General features: G+C 35.2%; 1 protein-coding gene across 1 annotated transcript in view; it reads right to left on the reverse strand.

Moving 5' to 3' along the window:
• Ino80 (chromatin-remodeling ATPase INO80) overlaps positions 1 to 17,154 on the reverse strand; it is a 54,375-nt gene that overhangs the window by 4,947 nt on the left and 32,274 nt on the right. The window contains exons 26-37 of the mRNA XM_089245787.1: positions 16,768 to 16,851; positions 16,408 to 16,615; positions 15,790 to 15,852; positions 15,445 to 15,670; positions 15,170 to 15,297; positions 14,628 to 14,722; positions 12,808 to 12,880; positions 9,721 to 9,879; positions 8,761 to 8,863; positions 8,537 to 8,622; positions 5,621 to 5,743; positions 3,307 to 3,418 (exon numbers count right to left, since the gene is read on the reverse strand). Of these exons, the coding sequence (XP_089101913.1) occupies positions 3,307 to 3,418; positions 5,621 to 5,743; positions 8,537 to 8,622; positions 8,761 to 8,863; positions 9,721 to 9,879; positions 12,808 to 12,880; positions 14,628 to 14,722; positions 15,170 to 15,297; positions 15,445 to 15,670; positions 15,790 to 15,852; positions 16,408 to 16,615; positions 16,768 to 16,851 (1,460 nt within the window). The remainder of the gene's footprint in view (positions 1 to 3,306; positions 3,419 to 5,620; positions 5,744 to 8,536; positions 8,623 to 8,760; positions 8,864 to 9,720; positions 9,880 to 12,807; positions 12,881 to 14,627; positions 14,723 to 15,169; positions 15,298 to 15,444; positions 15,671 to 15,789; positions 15,853 to 16,407; positions 16,616 to 16,767; positions 16,852 to 17,154) is intronic.

Genomic DNA, 17,154 nt, shown 5'->3' on the forward strand with positions numbered 1-17,154 from the left:
TTATGTGAAAAAACACACTTTAAATATGAAGAAATATTCCAGAATCGTTATGATACTACTTTACTGCACACCAACTCTAGTCATATCGCCTAGCCATGGCATGGATGGTCATTGGGTTCTGTACTGCGTATATACTTGACAGGATATTGCTGCGTATAATTTGTTGTTCTATAATCTATTATAGTTTTCTAGCTTACTATTCCAGCACTCAATGATCTTACAATCTTTGAGCCATCTGTGCATATATGAGTTCTTTGGTTTTCTATTTCGTTGTTTTGGTTATTGCCGATAGGTACTTGATGTTGATGCACGTTTTCTGATGGGTGGATAGTTATTTGTTTTTCCCTGTCACTGATACTCTTCTGGAGCAAAGTTTAATGCACCAATCTTTGTTAGTCAATGTAGACTTAACAAGACCCATTTGTGTTTCTGGGAGGTGTTTGAAGATATCCATAGAAACTTTGTTTAATCTGCTGCGACTGTCAAATATTTTCTCAACCATGTCGTCACTTTTTCTACAGCTTCCATCGCTGTTCTTACAATGCCTTTCACTGTGTGGTACGAGACTATCAGGCGAATGTTGTCTGCATTTGCTTGTAATTTCACATTTGATGGCCATGGCTCTTTCCAGATTTTGTCTACCACAAAATTGATAGCTTTCAAGAGTTTATAACTGATGTTGTGCAGTCTGGATGCCCTTCAGTCATTTGTTCCATTTAATGTTTGTTGTATTTCTTCTCTTTTTATATTCGGCAGGTCCTCCACAAGAGCCCAGGGATTTGCATATCTTGGATCAAAGTGCATGTGGGTGAGTGGGGAACGAAGAAGCAGACACAATAGCCAAAGCAGAGACAATCAGTGGCACACAATCAAAATATTACCACTATCTACAGCAAAACAAAAAGAAAGAAAATAAATGCTCAATGTATGACAAACCTGATGTAATGATGCATAATCCAGAAAAAGTGTCCACAAAATAATACAACGCAAAAAATTAGAGAAAAACTTGTACTTTTTACAGCCAATCACAGACCTTTTCCAGATTGCCTTCATCGCTTTAAAAAAATAAGGAGCAGATCACTAGCCTTTTTGATGATATCAGCATTCATATCCATTACTTAACAACCTGTAAATTAACTGCACATCTAAAGAGCACATGGCTGTGCCTGCTGCTAAAAACGTCACTCTCTGGATCCGAGATATTTTTAAAACCAAAAGTAATGTGAATAAAGTATAATTAGATGGATAGAAGACAATGAAGACAAAGTCATCCCACAGATGGCATTTCAACCAATCGTACAAGTAAAAACTGCTTCGCTTGGCCTCCTAGACATATCACTAATTAAGTATACACCAGAGCCAACGAGAATAACTTATAATCATCTTTATTTACACAGACACCTAAACCAGAGCGTTCGACATCTCTCATGTCCAACAGTCAACAACCTTCTATCTCTTCGGCTCCATGGCCTTTTCACCCGATCCGATTATTATACATCACTTCATTTCACTTCCGACACATCCCCCCTTTTATGTTTATTTTGCTCATAAAAATAACTCTAGTTTATAGTGTCGGTGAGCGGATAGTGCTGGGGCTTCCGCACCACACGACCGTATCATGTTGCTCTGATGGGGGATGGATGTTTGCTCTCCTGACGACTCTCCAGTTGGCCTTCTCGGCGGGGTGTCGTCATCCGAACTGTCGCACCAACGGGTGGAAGCTCCACAATTCTTGGATCCGATTCTGAACCAGGCTCAGGGCGTTCAGTCCCGTTCAGGTGGAACTGATTTCTTCTCACAGATCCCCTTGGTGTCTTGATGATGAAAGATCTCGGGGTATCTGCTCTGCGCTCGATTTCGCCCCACGTCTTCATGTCCGCCACACACTGTGTCTCCTACATTCAGCGGCTTCTACAGTGCGGACAACGTGGCGATTATCATAATTTTTTTTCTGCTTCTCAATCCTTGCCTTCTCGTTCCCCCTTAAGTGATCTTCGTCGGGTTGGCAAGGCTTTAGCAGATTGCTAAAGCCTTGCAATCTCAACTAGGACACGTGTCCTTGATGTGACATTCGCATCATGCAACCGTCGAAGAACTTCTCTGAGACGTCTGTCGTGTTCTTCTTGAGTGACTCCCCACACTAAAGTGTCGTCTGTCAGGTTCGTCCCGGCTGGCATACCCTGTAGAAGGTCTGCAATGTCTCATTGAAAAACTTCTGGAGCTGAAGAAATTCCAAACGGAAGTCTCAAGAAACGAAACCTTCCGAAAGGCGTGATGAAAGTCATCAACCTTTGAGACTTCTCTGCCAATTTCTTCTGCCAAAATCCAGTTTTGGCGTCCAGCTTGGAAAAGATCCTGGCCTCTGGGGGTATCTGGCCCAACAGATGATCAACTGAAGGTAACGGAAAGTTCTCACGTTGAACGCTGCTGTTCAACTTGGTCAGATCGACGCAGAGCCTGATGTCTCCATTCGGTTTTGCTGCTAATACAAGCGGAGCACACCATTCACTCGGTTCTGTCACTGATTCGATTATTCCGTCCTTCAACATCGCATTGAGATGCTGTTTTACTTAATCCATTAGCGGGATAGGGACTCGCCTTGGAACGTGAACTGCAAAGGGCACGGCGCCAGGCTTCAGCTTGATTTCATATTCTCCCTTCAGTTCTCCAAGCCCATCGAAAATTCGTGGGAATTCTTTTTCCGAGTTGACTTGAGTTAGGCTGTGAGCCGTCACTTCATTGAGTCATTGAATCAACTTTAGTTGGACGCAATGTTCTCTTGACAATAGTGTACGATCGGGTCCCTTGATCGCATAGACTTTTGCCGAGAGGCTGACTTGCAAGTTAGCTGGCACTCAAACATTCCCTTGATGTTCAAGTTCGCTGCACCGGGACTCGAAAGATTTCGGTCAGGAGGCTTGAGTTTCGGAGATCTGCTTTTATTCCGTTTATAGAGACTGTCTGGGATGACTGTCACGTCTGCTCCTGAATCCAGCAGAATGTTGACTCGGACATCTCCGACAAAGACGTCTTCTTCCCAAGTCTCTTTGTGCGATGACGCGGATGATACTAAGTAGCCAAGGAATGTCCTCAACGTCTTCATCCCGACTTTATGCACTGACAAAATGTTCGCAGCTACCCAACGCCATTCGGATGGCGTTGCAAATGAAAAGAGTTCGGGACACTGGTCATCACAATAAACTTATATATTTAACTACCAAGAATTAAACAGCCATGTTGATCCTACCAAAACTTTTTCGCACATGTATGTTGTGTTAAAATAATTGAAATATCAAAAATACATACTAAACAAAGAAGTTGTCGGAACAGGGGTCGGTGAAGGACTGGAATCATCAACAACCAATGGACCATCACTGCTGTTGTCATCACCAGCCACAGCCAAACTACCCAGTGAATGCTGAAAGAAAAAAACACTAAAGCTAATCAAACAAACCAAAAAAGACTATGCATAACAGTAATCAGAATAAAATAGCATATATTATCCCTCACTTTATGTAGTGCTGCTTGACACATTTTTACAATAACAGGATTTTGAAAAGACGAACCTTTGATTATATCAGGGAGACGGGGGAAGAATGTGTCAGAGCATTCCTTTGTATCTTTACCTACCAAGCCTGTCGCGCCAATCAGTGTGTTTGCATGTGTGCAGTTTTCAATCATCCCAGACTCACTCTGCATGGTCTGTGAAATGAAATTGTGTAGTTCATACGTGAGCCATGCAGTGATCAAAACATGGCTTTTTTAATTTTGAAGACTTGCAAATTAAAGCTGATTTAGATTATGGTGGCAAAATTTGGTGTATTTGAGAATGTAGATAAGCTCAATCTAGCTGAAATACTCAAAATCATGTTTATTATGGTTCATTGGTAAATACACTGGTCAAAAGAATTAGGGGATTTAGCTGTTAATGTAAATTGTGATTCTAAGAACATTTTGACAACTCAGAATATATTTAATTTAGCATTCCCAATTACTATGTCATTTGATCATTTTTGTCGCACCACGGCCACTTTCTGCACACGAGGGCTAATTAGACAGGGACCTACAATTTATTGCCGATTCCGAATGGCAGCCTGTCTAATTTTTTCATGCTCACAAAGAGGTTGGTGCACGAACACTTCGATGGGGACTCCCTGCGGTAAAAATCCTTTTCTATGGTCATGCCACCGTTTTTGTTGTGCCCTTGTGTCAGGAAAGGACAAACTGGGTATCAAACTTGCAAAACCTCTAAACATCCTTTGGTATGATAGGCAAGTATCTTACAGACCTAGGCCACGGCACCCTCCATATTATGTACATAGTTGATATTCCACAACTGAAACGTTTATGAAATCTCGATTTACATTAAAAAAACCCTACTTTTTATCTCCCCTTCCTGATTGTTTTGCAGTATATTTTTTACAAATGGAGAAATGACTTGAATGATGAAAGGTTTGCTGTTGACCCCTTCAAGAAAACAAATGGCTAATTTTTTCTTAACATATGCCATTGGGATAGCAGTACTATATAAAAAGAATGATACTTGCATTACCATATCTGAGATATTAATTGTCTAGCTTGCTAAAACAAATTTTATAAAGATGAAGAATATTTTATGTCACTCACCTACTCATTAAGTACCTCACTATTAATTAAACAAACAGTCCAGATTGGACTGTTTGTTTAATTAGTATATAGCTGATTGTCCCAGAGACTTTAAAGAAACCAGAAATCCATGTTCATCAGAAAAGGCTCTGTTCATCCAATTGAAGACTTTCACAAGCATGTAATATTTATCACAAACAATAGAACTAATCATCCCAAAAGAAACTTAGCCTGGTTTTACTTCAGAGAAATTTTCAACATGTTTTTAAAGGACATGAATTTTTCTTCTTTCACCGATTTACACATTTTGGCCCTAAACTTCAGGCCCATCATTTTGTGTGTGTGGGGGGGGGGGGGGGGGGTGTCATTGGACCTCTTATCCTGCCTTTTACAAAAATGTAAAAAATTCAATAGAAATGGGCAAACAAGATGAAATATATGTTACTTCCAAAGCCCGAAGTTGACGCAGCCAATGTCTGAAATTCTGGCTTTCGCCAGCCCCATATATATCGCTCCCCATGATTCAGGGTCATCGCCACGTTGGCATTTTTTGTGATAGTTATGGCCATTTATAATTAGCCATAGTTAACCATAATAATTATAGTTAGCTATGGCAACCCTAATGATCGAAGGAATCTGCATATCGATATCTCAGTGATCCATATATAGAAATCAACATATAGGGGACAGTCAAATTTCAGACACAGACCAGGTCGACTGAGCTGGTCACTTTACGAAATGGCCAACTTAAGGGGGCTTCGGCAGTAACATGTATATACATGCATTGAGTACATTTTTTTGCCCTAAGAATTCAAATTGTGTTTCCGAAAGCAATTTGAATCACCACAAAAATTAATTTCAATACATGTTTATGCCTAATAAGAATAATTCTCTACCATTTATAACATGATTGATCATTTGACTTCTTACCAAAATTTCCTATCAACTCAAATCACAAATTATAATTCTGATTAATAACAGACACATACTTTAATGAGAAACAAAATATGTTTACCTCACTGTAAGGACTAGGAGGAACAGAGTCAATACTCTGAGCTGAATCATCATGATTATTGCTATATGTTAAAGATGTAGACAAGGAGGATGAATCATCTTTCTTTTTCCTCTTCCCACCTCGCTGAAATAAAATATTTATTTTCACTTCACTAAACATTCACAAAGGTAGATCAAACATTGGGGAGAGCTATATAATTTGCAAAGAAATTATCAAACCGTGGTTCATTGGAATTTCAAAGCCCAGAAGCCATGCAGACTGAAAAATAAATTATATATCGGCACCTAAAATTTCCTATTAGAGGTTGATGACAATATGAAATGCTTGTGATACACATCAGCATTCTCCACCAATATGGAGAAAAGGATTATGATTCCAGGAAAGTTTGGGAGGGGAAGCATTTTGGAACTCAAGTTAGTTCCAAGTTATATATATAGTTAAAATATCATTTTTTATATGAAACTAGAAAACAAATTAATTATGTGAACTAGAAAGCAAAAAAAGAACAATGGCAATTTCAAAAAGAAAAAAATTGAATTTAAAAATGAAAAATTCAAAAAAGAATTAAAAAATGAGAAAAGTTATAGCCAATGTCTAGGGCTCTCATCAGAGGGGGAACACCCTGACATTGGCTTAACACAGAATGTTTTGGTGAGTATATCCTGGCATTCATAGCCTAAATAGATGCTCGATCCCCCAATGTTCTGCTGAAGTATGATTCTTATGAAGGTTCAGGAACTTATGAAGGTTATCAGGTTCTTATTGAATTTAAAAATCAAAATAGAAGCAATCAAATATAAAAATATATAAAAAAAGATGCAGAATGTAAAAGTACATACCATGTGTTAGTCCTACGCTGGTTGTGTTCAAAGTGAACAGTTATAGTTATTGGTGTGAGGAGGAAGTAAGACCAAGGTATAAGGATGAAGCCTGTTGTATATTATGACTTTTTTGAGATTATTTAGTGCGTTGTAATAATACCAATGATTTTCAAAATGCATTAAATAATCTCAAAAATCTTAATATGCAATGGGTTTCCTCCTTACACCTTGGTCTTACTTCCTCCTCACACCAATAACTATAACTGTTCACTTTGAACACAAGGACTAACACATGGTATGTACTTCTTTTGGCATCTTTTTTATATATTTTTATATTTGACTTCTTTCCTATTTGATGAAAAATATTTGTTTTTGCTTCTATTTTGTGATTTTTAAATTCAATCGTACTTCAGCAGAACGTCGGGGGATCGAGCATCTATTTAGGCTAAGAATGCCAGAATATGCTCTCAGAAACGTTCTGTGTTAAGCCAATGTCAGGGTGTTACCTCCTGATGAGAGCTCTAGACATTGGCTGTAACTTTTCTCATTTTTGAATTCTATTTTTCTTTTTGAAATTGTCATTGTTCTTTTTTGCTTTTAAGTTCACACAATTAATTTTTCTGGTTTCATATTAAAAAAATGATATTTTAACAATGTTTTTTCACTACACTGCATATTACAGCTGCCTATGGCACTGGTATTGGTGAGTTTCGACAAATATATATATATAAAGCTACACTTGATTCCTAAGAAATTTGAATAATGTCTAAATTGTGTTGCCAGTTATTGAAAAAATGTTTTGGTTCCTATATTAAATCTGAGCTACACTTGATTCCTAAGAAATTTAAATAATGTCTAAATTGTGTTGCCAGTTATTGAAAAAATGTTTTGTTCCTATATTAAATCTGACTGAATATTACTACTAAACCACACATGCACCTCATCCACATATTCTTCTGAGGAATTTCTAACGAATTGATATATGTAATTGGAATATGAGTGTACATGCTGTGAACCTAATGCAAAGTTTGTTTCTGTGCAATGCTTATTATGTGCAGTTCTGCCATCAAATTTTCTATGAGTGAAGTATGACTGAATAATTGTATCGTTGTAGGCCTGTTGCTCTTTGGGCCAAGACTTTTTAATAGGGAGATCGGCCCGCGTTTGTGCCTCAAAGTTGGGAACCAGAGAAAACCAACTTTAGCCAACCACCACTATGACAAAGGTGGGGTTCGAACTCAGGACCTCACGATGTGACTGAATACTGCATGTATTTATATAGCCTACTATTAAAAATGTGTGTATTTAATTACATACATTATTTGCATATACGGTATTTAACTAGACAGGCTCAATTTCTGAATATGTACGGTCGAACCTCATTGAGACTAATTCAATTAAACGAATTAAATACTTGCACAATCAGATGAGGTACTTGAGAATGACAGTGATATCCTCATTTAACAAATGAATATGTAAATCGTGGATATAGGAATGAATGATTAAAGGCAAAATGACTGTCCTGAAATTGAAATTCCAGATTTCCCCCTTTCGATGAGAAGTGACAATGCCTCTATCCTGTTTCAAATGAATTCTATAAAAATTTGACAATGATGTACAACCTTTTATTGACCTTTTTTTCCTGTCTTGCTTTGCAGTAGAAGTAAGTTTGCCAATTTCCTTAATTCAACTATCTTACGAAGCTTTTTTTTAACTCGGTACATGTGCCATTCTCTTAGTTATTTAATTCTTCTATGCATTCAAAAGCTGGCAGTTATATAAACAGTATTGTTCCTTCTTTTTAAATCTAATTACTTTTATGTTAAATTTTTTTAAAATAAAAATTATAAATTTGAAGAAAAAAAAACTAAATATTTATACCTACACTGAGAACATGTGAATTTTTATAATCAAACTGTTTTATCAGTTAATATAGAATTTGATTGGTTTGAAATATTTCTGATGCCTTTTGAACTTTGTCTTAACAAGGCCTAAATGTACTCACGAACTTTATTTAGACCCTCAGAAGCATTGTAGCAATATAAAAAGTTTAACATTATCTTCCCAGTACAAACATATATGAGAAGAACCCTACTTTGCCTTCCCCGACTTGCTCCAGTTTTCTCTTCTTATCTTGATTAGCTCTCTCTTGCTTTTTCCTTTCTTCTTGTCTAATTCGAACTGAAAAAGAAAAAAAACCAAATTCTTACAAAAGCAGATTTTATCAAGCATAAAATGTACTTGAAATAATATAAGAGCACTATACAAAAATTGATTTAAAATATATATATATTTAATCAAATATTTTCATATCCTTACATTTTTTTTCCAACTCATCATCATCCAATAACAAAGAGACAACCTCTTTAGGTTTCAATGTATCTGGTTTAAAATTTCCACCACTGATAACCATTCTTTGGATCTATGCAAAAAGATGGAAAATCATTCAATACAAGAAAAACAAGAATAGTTATTAATAAGGTTCTCACAGCCAAACAAATAAGGTGTTTAACAGAGCAAAAGGCTGTTGGCATGATCACATTTTATTCTTGGCGCATTCTCCAAATGACAGTGACTGGCATTACATTGAGTCTCTTTTCCAATCTAGACTTGAGAAAGATGATCATAAGCCATCAAGAAATGACCAATCTGAACACAGGGCGCAGTAGCCCAGGTCAATAAGATATCCGCCCAAAGGATATTTAGAGGTGTCATGAGTTTGATATCCAGTTCATCCTTGTCGGAAAACTTTCCTGACACAGGGGGTGCAACAAAAACGGTAACATGACCGCAGGGCGTCCCCCATCGAGGGGTTAGCGTACCAACCTCTCAATGAGTATAAAAAACAAGTCCACCATTCAGAATAGGCAATAAACTGTAGGTCCTGGTCTAATTAGCCTTTGTGTGCAGAAAATGACAGTGGTGCGACGAAAATGATCAATAATCTGAACACAGAGGCTGGCAAGCAGATAAGTCATAAAGCTGCTAGTGCTAAAAATTAATTGTTGACAAGTCTTAGACTTGTAGCTGACAACAAATATTCTGATTCAGTAATGCAACTTAGTCACTTCCTGATGCAACCCACTTGTATTTGGAAAATGTTATGAAAACAAACCTGTACCGACTCTTTGCCCAAGAAATTTCCAAATAAGAATAGAAGTAATTTATAAATTATTTGATTATGAGCCTGCTTTTTATCTAAAATTTGTACATATTAAATATGTATAAATTAAAACTTTAAATTATGTTGTTTTTTTTAGATTTGTTTCAATTTATTACCTCAGATTTTTCTCTGGCACGCTGCAAAATTCTTTCTTCAATGGAACCTTTACAAACCAAGCGATAGACAGTAACTTGCTTTGTCTGCCCAAGCCTGTGTGCCCTGTCCATTGCCTGTTGATCAACTGTTGGATTCCAATCACTATCATAGAATATCACCTGCACATGGGAAAAGTTTTCACCATATAAGTCATGAGCAAGAATACATTTACTAGTCTATAAAATAAAAAAAGCTTGCTTAGCAATGAATGCAAAGTAAATTATAACAAGCTTATAAAGTATCACTTTATGGTTGAAAAAAATGATTTTTACAAAAAATTTTAAAATCCATTGTATTATAGAATTTGTGAACTTACAATGGATACCCCACTTATGTTCCCACTTTTTCTGCTCAGTATGCCTTATTTTCATTTTCCCAACTTCTAAAATTTACTCTTTGAGATATCCCGCTTATGTTTTTTCATGATGGTTTCTGAAAAACGTTATAAGTGGGAGAGATCTGCTGTATAAGAATTTTTCATGTGACAGCATTGGTATTCGTCAATTTTTTCGCAACTATGTGACCCATTTGCTCAAGTTTCATGAAGGGGACACTAGAAATTATATATACCTACATACATTGAGTACATGTTATTTGCCCCCGCCCCCCGGAAAAGTTGAAATGACAGCCTTGAGGGGTCTCTAAACACCTTCAACAGAATGTTTCAGATTACAATTTCTTTATAAACGAATCTGATGTCGAGTTTATTAGAAAATGATAGACAAGTTATTTTTTGGGTCTTTGAAAATTTTCCCTAACCCTTTGTCAAGATGTTCTTGAAGTGAAGTTTCATAGTTTTCTAATGAATTGTTATGGCTGTAGACAACTCAGTAGCTATACAAAAAAATATATTACTCCCTACAAGTTCCCTTCCCTTTTCTTTTATATGTTTAAAATTTGTCCTGAATGTGATCACCATAATGTTTTGTGAATGTATTTATTAATTGACAAATCGATCACCTCAGATAACAAGCAATTCCAACTACAGTGGAATGTTGATAACTCAACATCAATAACTCCCTTGGTCGGCACAATACTAATTTCAATGTAGGGAAACTCTAAATCGACACGTTTGGCTTAAATGCTTAAGTCGCCTACAATATTTGTCCCTTTACCATGACTCGATTTTTACAATGGCCAGTGTGTTTACTAGTTATAAGAATTTTTCGACATTGTTCATGGGTATTTCGAAAATCGTTTGTTTCTTGGTTCTCTATGATGGGTCCTTTTTATGCGTTGAGGGCGGGGGAGGGGGAAGTGATTGTGAAGAAAATGAATGCTTAAAACCTCTTCACGGCTTATCATTTCAGTGGCGTTTATAGGAAAGATCTTTCATTCTTTTCATGGTCAAAAAAAGTGTGGATATTGTCAACATCCAATAAGGATAAAAATCTCATCTATTGGGAGTTTTGATATTGTCTGTTGGGGAGAATGTTTTTGGCGGAACTCAGTTTTAGAAAGTTGTGTTCTTGGAAAAGGAGTAAAATAACAAGAGCTAAAGCCTGTGGTTAGATGTTGAATATATCATTTGGTTTTCATTATGACTATCAATGGCCGTGAATGCAATGGCTCCACACAAACTTCATACTTTTAACTTTAAAATCAAAAGTTAAAATTTTGAAGAAAAAAAACTAGAATTAAGGAAAAACTCAGAGTGAACTCGACAAAGAATATGGAGTTGCACGGAACACCATTTCAACATTTGGTAAAAATAAGGAAAAAATTTTGTCAGCATTTGAATCTTCTTAAGAACCAAGCAAAAAACACATAAGAAATCAGACTTTAGACATGTAGAAGAGGCAACTCTTTTGTGATTAGAATCCATTCGATCTCACTCAATACCATTATTAGGACCAATAACTAAAGAGAAAACAAAACATTTTGCAAAAAGTCTCAAAACTCCCTAGGTGATTTCATTGCAAGCAGTGGATGGTTGATCTGATTCAAAGAATACCATGGGATTATTTTTAAGAAAGTTTGTGGAGAGAGCGTATCTGCATCTCAAGAAACTTGAAAATTTTAAGAATGATATTCTCAAACCAGTGATAGAAGAGTATAAAGATGCAAATGTGTTTAATTACAATGAGACAGGTTTATTTTTTCGGTTTTTGCCAAACAAAACTCTTGCCTTCAAAGGAGAAAATGTGAAGAATGTAAAAAACAAAGATCGCTTTTGGCAGCACTCTGACAGGTCGGAAAAATTGAAACCATTTTAGCTATTGGAAAATTAAAAAATCCCAGTGCTTTTAAAAATGTTGAAACTCTTCCTGTGGACTATAATGGCAACAAAAACGCATGGATAACATCAGAGATTTTCAAACAATGGTTGAAGAAGCTACATAGAAAATTTTCAAGGGAGAAAAGTTTTATTTTGAATAACTGCACCACCCATCTAAAAATGTACTTGATTATTTTTTTCATGAGGTAAATTTTTTTTATACGTTTTGATTCTATTGTGAAACAACCCAGAATCAAAACTAATAAGAATTAGCATTTTATTTAATGGAATTGTTCAAATGCGTATAATTACGTACACAAAAGCGATCAGACAAAAATTTAGAGTGAAACCCAGCTAACTTGACATGCTTAATCATCCGCTTAAGTCAAATGTTTGTCGATACTTTTGGAGTGCTGAGTTACCGAGAGTCTAATGTATTACCCCGTTTAAGAAAACATTCCTATACCAACAAAGTCTAGCCCCCATCTTTCATTTTCATAACAGATATCCCCTCTTTTTTGTTTGTGAATGTTAAAAGATATTATGGTTCACTCCTGGTGGTTTAATAGGCAGATTTTAAGTCTCAATACCTTACAATAGATCTTGTCCAGTAGAACCTTGGTTATCTGAAGTTACTGGGATAAGCCCACATCAGTAAACAGATTTTCAAATAAATATGCATACATTTAAAATTTCATTATTAACTATACCAATTATAATCAACTATACATTCAATACATGTACAAGCAATTTGGAAAAACAAAAAAAAAATTTTCAGCAATATTACTTAAACACAATTATTTTTCTCTAGTTATTATGAAGAACTTACAGTATCAGCTGCAGTAAGATTTATGCCCAGACCACCAGCTCTAGTACTCAAAAGAAATGCAAAAATATCAGACCTGAAAAAAAATAAAACCAAATATCTATTGCTGAAACAAGAAAATCAAAGTTGAGTATATTAGGGGAGGGGATGTCACACATTCATGAAATGATCAATAATAGTTTTTGGGCAACTAAGCTGTCCTACATGTCAGAGATAGCACAAAACATTTCCTCAATCTAGTGGCTGGCATCATCAGAAGATATGTTTTTTTAGATCTTATACAACAGCCATGCAGCTCAAAAATATTTTATACATCCAGCAATAGCTACAAAAACCTAATCACGATAACTTATATTGATTATAATATATTGATTTTTAAATTATTAAATTTATTGCTGATATTAATTTAAGGATTATTTTATTTCATTAAACAGAATTATGATAGCCACAAATATAAGCGATGCCATGAAATGGAGTCAGGCAATGTTGTTCATACAGCAGGTAAGTTAAATGCCCCTCCCCATGAGTGTACATGCGTGCAGTTATACCAGGGAAAAGCAGTTGTGAACCAGTCATCACAGAATACAGTCGCAATGTTTTTGAAGTAAGAGCAGAATAGCTACATAAAAATTGAAAGTGCTAGAGGTTGTAATGCACAACAGGAGGTTGCAATACATGTTAGTAGTCCTTAGTGTGCCCGAGTGGCACAGTGGTAAAGATGCTCGTCTTCCACTATGAAGGTTACCATCAAGGTCCATGGGTTCGAATACAGGCATAGAACATTCGAAACAAGTTCTTTACCTACTGAGCCTAGGGCGACCACCGATGGATGGAGCCTTCATTTCCCACCCAACTCCACTGGTTGGAAATTGCCGTATGGCGATATATGACCGGAGTTGGTGTGCGATGTAGTAGTAGTCCTTAGTGACACTGTCTGGCATTGCGATGTCTAGCACAATGAATTTTTAACCAGCTCCTGTGCTCTTGCTTCAAAAACATTGACTGTATTCTGCGACATTTCATTCAGAACTGCTCTTTTTCCTATCATCACTGTGCACACGCATGGTGAGGGAAGGGCACGTTCTTTTGCTCTGAGGGAGGGAGGGTCCCATTTCATGGTGTCACTATTAAAAAAATAAACCTTTGTATTTCGTTACTGCACAAAATTATTTGCTTAGATTTTTTGCCAATTCCAAAATATTTAATTATGAGTTCAATAAAATAGAAAAGTAGAATTTGAGTGAACAAAAAATTTCAAATTTGTTTGAAATCATTCTTCTGAACATTTATAAAGTATACAATAACATTAAATGGAATTTTGCCAAATATTTTTCAAGAAACAATTGATAAAAAGCTTATTTATAAATTCTAAAACTGCTTGTCCCACTTTTTTCTGAGTTTTAATAGATATTTGAAAACACAAAATGAAAAACTGCATCATTTAGGCTGTGATACACATGCTACTAAGTAGCATGAAAGCATGCCACTTCTCAGCATATGAAACCAATGAGATTATTGGTAACATTCGTGCAAATTTGTGGTAACATTCATTACTAATAATATCATTGGTTGCAAGTACTCAAAAAAGACATGCTTTCATGCTACATAGTAGCTTGTGTAGCACAGACCCTAAATATGATACACTGAGAACCATAATTTTTAGCAAATTGGACAAGACAGTTTCATTCCTTAAATGATTAAGCTGACCTTGAGATGATTGCAAATTTGAACACAAGGCCATGCTAAACAGAAATAGTTAAATAAAGGAAATTCTTGCACCTGGGTTTTACTGTATATGTATGTCTGTACAAACAAAGACCTACCGTGCTTGAAAATCTGCAACCATATCTCGCCTATCTGATATCTTAGACGACCCATCCAATCTCATATAGGTATGTTTCCTGTGCCACATATATTCCTGTTAAGTAAAATTGACATTAAGTTATTAGCTTGAATATATCCTCAGCTATTTTCATATCAAATTATTCCAAAATAAGTACAGTAGACTATCAATAAGTCAGTCATCCAGGGTTCTTCATTGAGCATAGAAGAGGAAAACATGTCACCTGAATGGCATGTCTATGCACAGTTTATATTTAAATGGGATTTTTCAACTAACTTCTAAAAATTTGGTGGTTTCTGTAATCTAGCACAACTCAATTAGCAAGAGTCTACTGTAAATAGAAGCAATGATAGTTAGCATTGCGGTGTCAAAATTTTGAATTGTGAACACACATTTATATATCACATGATTGTAATTTATAATGATCGATATTTTTTTTAATATATCATAATACATAATTATTACACAATATACCAATGTAATTTAGCAAAAACAAGGAAATGTACATTAAAAAAATCATACTTCGAGAAGGTCTATCATCCTTGTCATCTGTGAATATATGAGAACCCGATGTCCTTCTCCTTTCAGTTTGTTTAACAGACCATCTAGTACTGTTAATTTACCAGAATCTGTGACTAATGTTTCTCTATCTGAAAAATTTTTTATGAATATAAAGTCAGAAAGCAATTGACATCAAAATATATCTAAAATTCAAATTAGGGACTACAAAAAAAAAAATCACGTATTTGCATGGGAAAATTAACTGGATAAAACAATGCAATTTGCTAGGAAAATACCTGGTATACTTATACATGACCAGCCATTCTGAGGCCTCAGAGCATCAAGTCCACCGGGAAGATTATTACTAATCTGTGGTATACCACCTGGCATGGATGAGGAAATGAATTGCTCACAACCACGCATCAATGCTTTAGATACTTTAGAGCCACAGAGTTTACGCCTAAGCAGCCACCACCTTGCGCTACTATCTGGACAGTATAAAGACAATGGTTCTGCCTGTACCTATAATATGAAAGTTCATAAAAACCACATCAAACAGCATAAAAATTATTGGTACTAAATCACACTTAATTAGATTTACTAAAGCATTTAAAAAACTTTTCGGAGCTGCTTCTACGTACCTTAGGGCGTACATCAGTTAGAAACCGAGGGAGAAAAGAAGGTTGACATTCAATAATTTTTTCCTAGTAAAATAATGTAAGTACAAACATGTTATAAATATATTCAAAGCTTTTTAACACAAAATAAATTTCAGCAAACAGAAAACTATAAGAATTCCATAAATTTGCAAAATAACGATTGAGATGACTTGCTAACAGATTCAAATGAAACAGCTTCCATGACTGATCAGATCCGATCTTATTCAAATGGTAGTTCACTTATATATCAAAAGATCATACAACAAGAATATCCTGTGAAAGATGCTTGTGTAAAAAGTGGAAATTTATGTATAGTATGCCAAGTGGTCTGGTAAAAAAATATCCTGATGTCATGTAATCAAATACAAAAATTCATTCACAGAATATTTAATTAAATCTGCCATTTGAATCAATAAAAATGTTAAAAAAACCAGTGAAAGTTAAAATATAAGAAAAAAGTTTGCATTCTCTTCTCAAAGTTCAGACAGGAACAATTAAAAAAGTAGTAAATTAAAAATTTTAAAAAATTCTTAAATACTAAAATTAAATTTCAGTCACATAAAGCCTATTTTTAAAATAAAGATGGTTGAAGCCACTTACTCTTAGATTCCCCCCAGCAGAAACGGTGCCCAAACTTGGCTCCATTTCTGTAATCCTTCTGGTTTTGGAATAGTACTTGTGATCATTGAACCCATATATATTTTTTGTTTGGTCCATGAATAGTAAGTGATTAAAGGCACAGGGATCAACAGACATGGAAAAAATTGAGTTCAATGGTGATAAATAGAAGCTATGCTTCGAAAGCAATCTGAAAACACAAAAAAATAAGTTTTAGTACTTGAAAATGCATAAAATTATCAAAATATTTTCTTTGCTTTTTCATAAGTATAATTCTCAATTTCTTGTATTGAAAACAGACTTAGTGTAATTACTGTCTCAAAATCTAAAAACTGAATTTACTTTGATTGGCTTTCATTTTCATGCCAAAAATATTCATGATGTATCCTATAAGCAGCTTCTCTTGTGATATATGCAGCAATCCACCTAGAAATATTGACATATGACAAGTGATGTATTTCAAGGCATAATAAAAATATATAATAAAGAAATTATGGGTAGATTACCTAAACCTACTTAATTTCCTATGTATAATTGGAGAATTTAAATTTTTCTACTTTGAAAGAAAACTTCAGCACAGATTGCATTGTTGTATAATCCACATGCACAAATTTCTATTCAGTAACAATGAGAGATTAAGAAATGAAAGGCGTTGTTGATCACATTTTTGTAAATTTTGTTTTGTTTTTTTAATTTAAACGTGTAGGTCACAGATTTATGTCTTTAGAG

This window comes from Pholcus phalangioides, unplaced genomic scaffold (genome assembly GCF_987345545.1).
Source record: "Pholcus phalangioides strain wild (caught in Gottingen) unplaced genomic scaffold, Ppha-v1.0 ptg000016l_1, whole genome shotgun sequence".
NCBI lineage: Eukaryota > Metazoa > Arthropoda > Arachnida > Araneae > Pholcidae > Pholcus > Pholcus phalangioides.